The 9,038-nt window shown below is 34.6% G+C and overlaps 1 protein-coding gene across 1 annotated transcript; it reads left to right on the top strand.

The window, feature by feature from the left end:
• Window positions 1–1,630: 1,630 nt before the first annotated feature.
• On the top strand, window positions 1,631–8,725 carry LOC122498501 (muscle segmentation homeobox). The gene is made up of 3 exons (XM_043606267.1): window positions 1,631–2,782; window positions 7,462–7,643; window positions 8,021–8,725. The coding sequence occupies exons 1-3, from the start codon at window positions 1,969–1,971 to the stop codon at window positions 8,237–8,239; spliced, it is 1,215 nt and encodes a 404-aa protein (XP_043462202.1). The 5' UTR covers window positions 1,631–1,968; the 3' UTR covers window positions 8,240–8,725.
• Window positions 8,726–9,038: the final 313 nt, after the last annotated feature.

Genomic DNA, 9,038 nt, shown 5'->3' with positions numbered 1-9,038 from the left:
ATGATTCTTAAAAATTTTATTAAATTTCTTCGAAAGAATTCAATTATATCTAAAAATTTGTTAATAAAAATCCTTTTTGAGAATTTAATCTTGAGAAACATTCAATTATTATTCAATATCTTATTTATTTCTGCATTTAAATAATTAAATTCTCGTAGAATTTTCTGATAAAAATTAATTTAAAAATTAATATAGCGCAAATTTTTAGAAATAATTGAATTTTGAAAAAGTTTCAAATTAAAATCATTGAAAATCAGAATTTTTCATACTTTTAACTAGTATTCCGTGTATAGAATTAATTTTTTTTGAAATTATTTTCAGTTTTTATTTTCTAATATATAATTTAATTGAAGAATTTCAGAATAACTAAAATTTCGTAAACTTCAATTTTGTAAACAAATGGATCTGAAAATTCTCAAAGAACTTTTTTAAAAATTATTAAAAACAATTGATTTAAAAAAGAATTTCAGTTAAAAACAGGAAAACAAATTTAATTTTGGAAAAGTAACGCATTATTGTAGAAATTTAATTATTTTCAAGAGTAATAATATTCTTCTCAAAAATTAAATATTTTGTTCAAAAATAATAAAACTCTTCTTAGAGATTCAATTATTTTCACAAATAATAAAACTCATCGTAGAATTTCAATTATTTTTAATACTTATTATTTAATCGAATTTCTCGAAAAATGTGACTATTCTTAAAAATTATTCTTAGAGTGATTCAGAATATTCTTTAGAGGGTCAGGAAAAATGTAAAAATTTTGTCTGGAAATCAGAAAAAACAAAATTAAATTTTTATTACAACTCTGCTTTAGATGAAAAGGAATCCCTGTGGTTCTCGTATAGAAATTGCCCTACTTTGCCCCATTTAAAATAAGGTTTTAGCAGGGACCTTATATACCAGAAACTAGAAAAACTGTTTGGATCCTTGCTATAAAACCACATTTTAAGTGAGGTGCAACTGAAAAGAAGAAGAAGGTACAACTGAAATACAAGAATTTGTATCAAAATGGTAAAAAATGGTAAAATAATAAAGAAATGGTTGATCATTTTAATAAATTTGAATTTAGCAAATGATTAATTTACGAAATTAACAAAAATAAGTGCTTGATTCATTTATTCAAAGATATATGGAATGATGGGAAACAAAATTGGAAAAATCAATTCCACTGACAGTGGCAGTTTAAGTATTGATATTGAGTTTCGATATCATATTGATAAATATATCGATAAGTGTTGGTGGAGTAAAAATGTTTTTGGAGCGCACGTAATCAACGAACCTAATTGGTCAATTACACTCATTACCGTCGCCAACTTAGGAAGGCAAGCGTCGATTAGATCTCTCTTTCTCTCTCTTTCTTTCCCCTTCTCTCTCTCTCTCTCACTCTTGCCCCTTGAAGCAATCCCCATTCTACAACCATCAGGTCGCATTTGCATGAGGGGATCTTATCCTTTGCCGCAAAAATATATACCAACTAACTCGTTTCCCCTAGTTGCGAGCAACTTCAGAGGCGGCAGCTGCTGATCCACGCCCACATCAGTAAAAGCCCGCCTCCGATTCAACCTCTTCCCCATCCACGATCCCTACCATGAAACCAAGCCAAAACGAAAAAAAAACCTTTCCCTCCACGGACATCACTGCCAGTTAGTCTACTCCGAGATCTCGACTTGGTAAGAGGTTTCCTAGTCGAAGCTCTGATATTTTTTTTCCAAAAAAAAACCTTGTCAACAAAGATATTCTCAGTGTTCACTAATTTTCAATAAGTGTCTTTGAATCATCTAATTGTGTAAAGTGACATAGTCAACACTAAACAATTGTTCTATATTTACTGCAAAGAATAATTTTCGTGTTTTTAGTTTTTAAACCAAAGATTCAGTGTTATGTTATGAATTTACCAACACTATCAAAGGTTTAGAATTGTTTTTTTCCCTTTTCATTTTGGAAAAGTTCCACTAAATATCAATAATGACAGTCTTAAGAATGACATCACCGGTGACACCGCCCTCGACAAGTCCAGGTTCTCCTAATCAGGCGCAGGCACCGCAAGCCTCGCCTAGTCCGGTCCTAAGTTTCTCGGTAGCTGCCCTTTTGGCTGATACGAAAAAATCGACGACGGACATCTCATCGAAATTAAGTAACACCTCAGCCTCACCTAGATCATCACCAATTACCTCCTATTCACCGGTTCATCAACTAATGGGCCATTCACTCTCCAAGTACACACCAATCAGTGATCTTAGGCTACGTTACGGTATCGCCGATTCCCTCAAGGACTTTCAGGAGTCAAGAATACCTCATCCTCATCATAATCAGTATTGTGATTCGCCAAAAAGTAAAGACGGATCATCGGCGAAGCATTGTGATGCTGGAAATTTATTGGATTATCGGATAAGCACATCGCCGGTGACGACGGATTTGAAGACACCCGACTCTAGAGTGACACTATCGCCAAAGCATCATTCGTTGATTATTCGTGATTTTGGATCACAATCGCCGAGGAGTTCGCACGATGAGGGACGTTCGAGGTGTTCGGAAATTGAGGATGTTGACGATGTGGGTGATGATGAATCGAGTTTGGTCGATGTTGAGGATCTTCAACAACATACGTCAAGTCCCACACCAGTGAGGCCCACTCCCGCCTACATTGCTGGCTTTTCGGCACTCGGCAACATACCCACAATCACCTCCGGTCTACATCCTGCGATTTGGGCTGGACATCAATCAGCAGCGGCCGCCACTTTTTTCCCGTCGCACTTCGCTCATCACGTTCCACTCAATGGTAAGGAATTCTTTCACATTCTTCCGCTTCTAGCCGATACGGAGACTAATTTACCCTTGTTCTTCTTTATAAATACTGTTTTCCCAATTTTTACTATTTTTGAATCTTTTTTTTGGGTCTTTTTTTATTTTTTTTAGGGATTTAGGATTAGCTTTGGGTAATAATGATCTATTGATGAAAATCGGTGGTTTTGGTAAAATTAGGGAGAAGTGTGTTCAAATCCGTTTGGACGAATTTAGGATAGGTAAAGTTTTCGAAAAAAGAATCAAATGGGGGGTTTGATATTAATATCTGTGAACCGTAAAAGTGAATTTCCCCGAGGGAAAAATTAAACTCCGGGGTCGTTGGTGCGAGAAGCTGATGATAGCCTACCGTCGCTTCATCGATAGTAAGGCGCCTTTTGGAGTTCTTCTTTTACCACTAAATTCCCCACAGCATTTTTCATTAAATTTTTGGAATTAGCTTCTAGAATTACCTTTTGGTATTACCTTTTCGAATTACCGTTTTGGAACCACATTTTGAATTACAATTTGGAATTACCATTTGGTATCACCTTTCGGAACAATTTCGGAAATTGTCTACAATTGGAATTACCTTTAGAAATTAGCTTTCCGTATTAACTTCGGATCGGAATTACCTTTTGGAATTAATTCGACAATTTTATTGTCTACAATCGGAATTGTTTTCGGAATAGTCTTTTGGTTACATTTTGGAAATCGTTCACAATTTGAATTACCTTTCGGTATTAACCATCGCAATTACTTTTTGGAATTATTTTAACAATCGTCCTACAGTTTGAATTACCCTTTTGGTATTATTTTGGCAATTGTCTGGAGTTGGAAATACCTTTCGGTATTATTTTAGCCATAGCCTGCAAATAAAAAAATGAATATATCTTGAATAAGGCGGCGTTTACGTTATGACATTATGACTCCACTATTCTTAGCATCCTCGGTGTCTGAGTTAACCAAAAAAAAAAACCCTCCTCTCGGAAATATTACACGTACACGAGGGCGAGGCGTCGTAATTCTAAAATATAGCCTCTTCTGGATGAAGCACCCTAAACACTTTCGGTGTTCTTCAAACTTTTACGCCTCCATCTTTTATTTCGACTCTCACTCGCAGACGGGCAAAAGCCACTTGAAGGATGCGAATGAAATTACTACTTTTATGATCAAGTGCGCGCACCAGGAGGGTTCGCGGATATACATCATCATCATATCTTCTCCTCACCATCTGGAGCAAATCTCAAATCTTTAAAGCCCCACCGTGGAATCTTTGATTCTAGCGAAGAATAAAGAATTATTTCTAGGAATTAGGAATGATTTTCGCAAAAATTAAAAATTATTTTCAAGAGTAAAGGACGTTTCTCAAAAGTAAAAAATTAATCTCCAGACTACTAATTTTTTTGGGGGGAAATTCCTAAAAATATTCGTGACGCATAGTTTTAGTCAAACAAGGTAAATTTACTTTAAGAAAACGAAGTAAGACTAAGAAGTTAGTCCTTAAGAATTGAGTCTGATTATTAACAGTAAAGAATGATTTTGAAAAGTAAACAATGATTTTCAAGAGTAAATAATGATTTTCAATTTAAAAAAATTGATTTAAAGTGAAGTTTTCAAAAGTATAGGGAATGAAAACATTGTTTTGAAATATGCCGGATGATGTGGAATATGATCCATGGTGTATGATACAGTCTCCATAGGAGTACATACAGAGATAGAATCTCACAAGGGGATATGGAGCAGATATAGAACAGGGTTCATGTAATGACAACTTTATAGAAGATGCAATTGTTTCTTCCTCTCCCTCTCTCTCTCTCACGGTTGATAAATTATTGATACAGCATCTCTGGACCAATTATTGTCATTTTCTTCAATTATTTGTAATCGATAATTTCGAATGCTAATCTTAATAATTGAATACAATTCGTTACCTGCATAATTTCTCATTCGACAAAAACAAATCCGCTAAATACCTCATCATTTCTTTTTATTCATGTCCTTCGAAATCTTCTCTAAATAATTTTTTCCCAAATCTTCTAAATCTAAATAGCTTTTTCCAAATCTTCTAAATCTAAAGCATTTTCTTCCAGACCTTATAAATCTAAATCATTTTCTTCCAAATCTTTTAAACCTAAATCATTTTCTCCCACATCTTCTAGATGTTAATCAGTTTCTTCAAATTATCGAAATGGAAAATATATTTCTGATGCCGCATTCAAAATCGTCGACCTTAGTCCTTAGTAGACCTTAGTAAAAAAAAGCTCATTTCAAAAAAACAAGTCGAAAGATAAAAAAATATTTTTGAAAGGTTTAAGATGGTAGTATTTTCTATTTGAAAATCGCCAACTCTTTAACCATCCGCCTGAAGGCAAGAAATATGTGCATCCCCTTTTTGATATTTTCCTCGTGTCTGCGGCGAGTAGAAATTTTAGATTGAACGACAAGACGGTAGCAGCGTCATTACGCAATGCGCGGGGTGGAAGGACGAGGGGCAACAAAGGAGTTTTGCCGGTCCGATCATCTTTTCCCTTCGTGGAAGACACTTATCTCGGCAAAATCAGCTAATTATTTCGAATGCGTTCCCGATCGAGTCCGGATTAAAATCCGTTCGGATCGTTTTTGGCCCGGTGGCCCCCAAGAAAGATTCCGAATGCCGAGACTAATTGGACCCTTAGCCAGTCGGAGGTGGATCCCGATACAAAGGAGGACACGAAGCAAACACAGCAACAGCAGGAGCAGCAGCAGAAGAAGAATCAGTAGCTGCAGGATCAACGCAACGAGCTTCCTCTCGCGCGTCCGTATCTGGCTTGGGACCAAATTTGAAATTCAGAAATTGTCGATGGCCTTTTGTCTCCTTCAAAGCAAATATAGAGGCAGAGAAGAAGATTTCTCCTGATGTGTATACGTCTCCGAGATTCATCCTCAACTTCTGTTCCTACAAATCTGTCAATTGTTTTCGGGACAAATCTTGGATATTCGTCGCGACCCCGCAAATAAGTAATGCGACAACTTTTGTTTTTTATTTCTCTTTTCTCTCGCAAACTTGAAAATGTTTTCGGGCGACTTGTATATATGCTTCTTTAAACTGCTGAGATGGTAGCAATTGAAAGACGCTGCGAGTACAATATATGCGGAATTATTCAGTCGTTTGTTTTCTTTGGCATTTACAAGAAGAAAGGGTTGACGAACTTACGAATATTAGGACTCTCATCTGAATTGAATTAATTTGTATTTTACTTTGTTGATAAATTATACGATTATGCTGATCATCTTTGTACTGCTTTCTGAAGCATTCCTCTTGAGAGAGAGAGCTCGTTGATCCTTTATGATCAATTTGTTGATCGGTGCTCTAAAGATCATTCATGATTTATGCTGATTATTCAACTTGTACTCTGCGGTCTGCTCAATTTTTCTGATGTTGATGATGATGGAGATCCAATACCGAATAATTGGATTCTGAAATTTGTTGATATTCTAAAGATAATTTAACTATACTGCTCTGATATTTTGTAATGATTATACAAATTTAGGAAGTTAGAAATTTGACGATAATCCTCAAAAACTAACGTCAATTAGATATTGTTTGTTCTCAGCCTCATCACTCGATTTACACACTAACCTTCTGAATTATTCTGATGATTTAGAATTAAAACCAAAGTTTACTAATATCAAACCAAACGTATTAGCGAAATTGAGCATTAAAATAACTTTCCTTTCTTTTGAGTATTTTCTTAAAGACATTATACGGAGGTATAAAGATGTTGATGATCCTCACGTTATAAAGATAGATTGCGGTCTATATATATGTTGGCGTGATCTATGTTTTTGCGCACAAGTCTAAACAAATTAATTGAGTATTAAAGATATAAATTCGATAATGGTGTGTCTGTCAAGAAGCTCTGAATGGCAGTAAACAACTTGGAGAGCGCAAAGTAAACAAGTTTCTCAGAGTGTTAATTGTTGCATGATGACTTTTCTGTGTCTCGCACTGGGGTTATCGTTACACTTGCCGAGTTCAAAAAGAAAAATCTCCCAACATAATCACAATCATTGAGCAAGATTTTACATAATGATGCATATAAACTTCTCCCTTACTTCCCCGATGCGCCGCATCATAATAATTATATGCTCTCAAATTAGATAATCATTTATAAAACAGTCAATCAACATTTTTACACACTCTAATTACTGTCATTTAATAATAATTCGCAAAAAAAGCATGCACTTAATTATTCTCTTTAAATAATAATTAGCAAAATTGTTACATAATTTAATTCTTCTTAAACAAAAATTTGACAAAATACTTCATTATTCTCCCTGGACAATAATTATAATTACAATTTGACACTAAAGCAAAAGAAATAAAAATTTACGAACATATTTCAAAAATATATAAATAAAAAGAGGATAAAAATTCACATAGCAGGGAACAATTTGCTGACCGGAATTTTGCGGTTGCTCCCTGTCTTGCAAAAAAATAATGTGCGGCTGGATCTTGTGGGCTTCGTCAAACGGAAAATTATTGATTGCATGAACAATTCTTGTTTATCTCCTCTCATACCGAAAAGAGAACGGAACATATTGCGGTTAATCTTTTTTTTTTATGCTCACCTATAAATGTATACAAAATGGACCATTTAATAAAAATTCCCTTTCTTTTTTGTTTTGTTACAGAAAACGGTGAACCGGCGAAAATCAAGTGCAATCTTAGGAAACATAAACCGAACAGAAAACCTAGAACGCCTTTCACGACACAACAACTTTTAGCGCTCGAGAAGAAGTTCCGCGAGAAACATTATCTCAGCGTTGCCGAAAGAGCGGAATTCTCATCATCCCTTCATCTCACTGAAACGCAGGTAAAAATTGATTTTTGCAAGAAACTTAATAATAATCATCACGTGTATCGTTTATTTTACTTATTCTTTATTATTTTTTATTCATAGTAGATTATCACAGCTTTTCTAAGGATATCAAATTGAGACAAAAAAACGTAACGTTTTTTTGTCTCAATTTGATATCCTTAGAAAAGCTGTGAATCTACTGTTTTACCGACTTATTGAGATCTAATCCAATAGTTGATTTATTGGTATTTTTTTTACTTATTTTGATTCCTATTTTTGTTTTTATTAATCTCTGTAATTATTATTATTATCATTTTATGTACTACGGAAAATATTTACAACCATTCTCCTAATATTTAGAGACTAATGAAGAACTTTTTTTCATCTTGCAGGTAAAAATTTGGTTCCAAAATAGGCGAGCAAAAGCGAAACGTCTCCAAGAAGCGGAGATCGAGAAACAGAGAATGTCAGCAGTGACTCAACATCACACGGCACTTTATGGTGCGCATCATGGTCTACTTGGTCCAACAGGACTTTATCCAGTAGGAATGCTGTCCCATCCTGGTTTGACGTCTCATCATCCTATTCCCCAGCACCTTACAAGGGAATGATCATGGAATTAAAAAGTAGACGAGAAAATCTGGGCGGTCTTGAAATCCAAGTGTATAAGAGTGTAAAGTAAAAAACTAGAGTGCACACATCTTGGATAGATTACAAGACTATATGGTTTCAGGAACGAGAGAGAGAGAGAAAGATTGCGAGTAATCGCGCTAATTAATAATTGCCAGAGTTGTATTTAATTGGACGTGTAATGAACTGGCTGTTTATGCTCGCCATAGGCGCACTTTTGCGATATATATATATATAGTCAAACACTCCAAGAGTTTTTCTTTTTATTTGTCTGTAAATAAATTGTAAATAAATATCGCGTCTCGTGACGGTGAAAATTATTTTGTAAATATATATGTATGTGATCGTTCGATAAATGTTTAATTAATACCAAGTAGATATCAGTTCTACTTGGTTTCTTCTCATTTTTGTATAAATGTAAGTAAGATTGATGGAAGAGACTATTTAATAAATTGCAATGTCTTCATTATCAATGGTGACTATATTTACTTTAATTACCTACTCAGAAATCCTTGTTTTATCATTTTCCAGAATTCAATTTCTCCCATACACTGAGGGAACTCTTTTTGTAGTTGAAAGCTTTACTTCTAACTTCGGATGACATTCAATTTTTTTCTAGCTATCTATACGGATAAAAAATGGAAAATTTAGGAATTTGAGTGTATTTTTCCCTCGAAAATCAAAAATTGGCTGCTTGTGGCGAGAAAAGGAGAGAAGGGAGAAAGGTAATTTTTTGGACTTCTCGCGACGTTCCACCTAATCGTAAACGATTTCCTGCGT

The sequence above is a fragment of the Leptopilina heterotoma genome, unplaced genomic scaffold (assembly GCF_015476425.1).
Source record: "Leptopilina heterotoma isolate Lh14 unplaced genomic scaffold, ASM1547642v1 Lhet_10, whole genome shotgun sequence".
Taxonomy (NCBI): domain Eukaryota; kingdom Metazoa; phylum Arthropoda; class Insecta; order Hymenoptera; family Figitidae; genus Leptopilina; species Leptopilina heterotoma.
Note: the sequence above shows the minus strand (reverse complement) of the source record. Positions and strands in the feature narration are given on the sequence as shown.

Bases quoted from the DNA above. Each gene is read 5' to 3' on its own strand.
- LOC122498501 (XM_043606267.1), top strand. From the start codon at position 1,969: ATGACAGTCTTAAGAATGACATCACCGGTGACACCGCCCTCGACAAGT. The intron at 2,783-7,461 runs GTAAGGAATTCT...GTTTTGTTACAG, and splicing joins TCATCACGTTCCACTCAATG to AAAACGGTGAACCGGCGAAA. The intron at 7,644-8,020 runs GTAAAAATTGAT...TTCATCTTGCAG, and splicing joins TTCATCTCACTGAAACGCAG to GTAAAAATTTGGTTCCAAAA.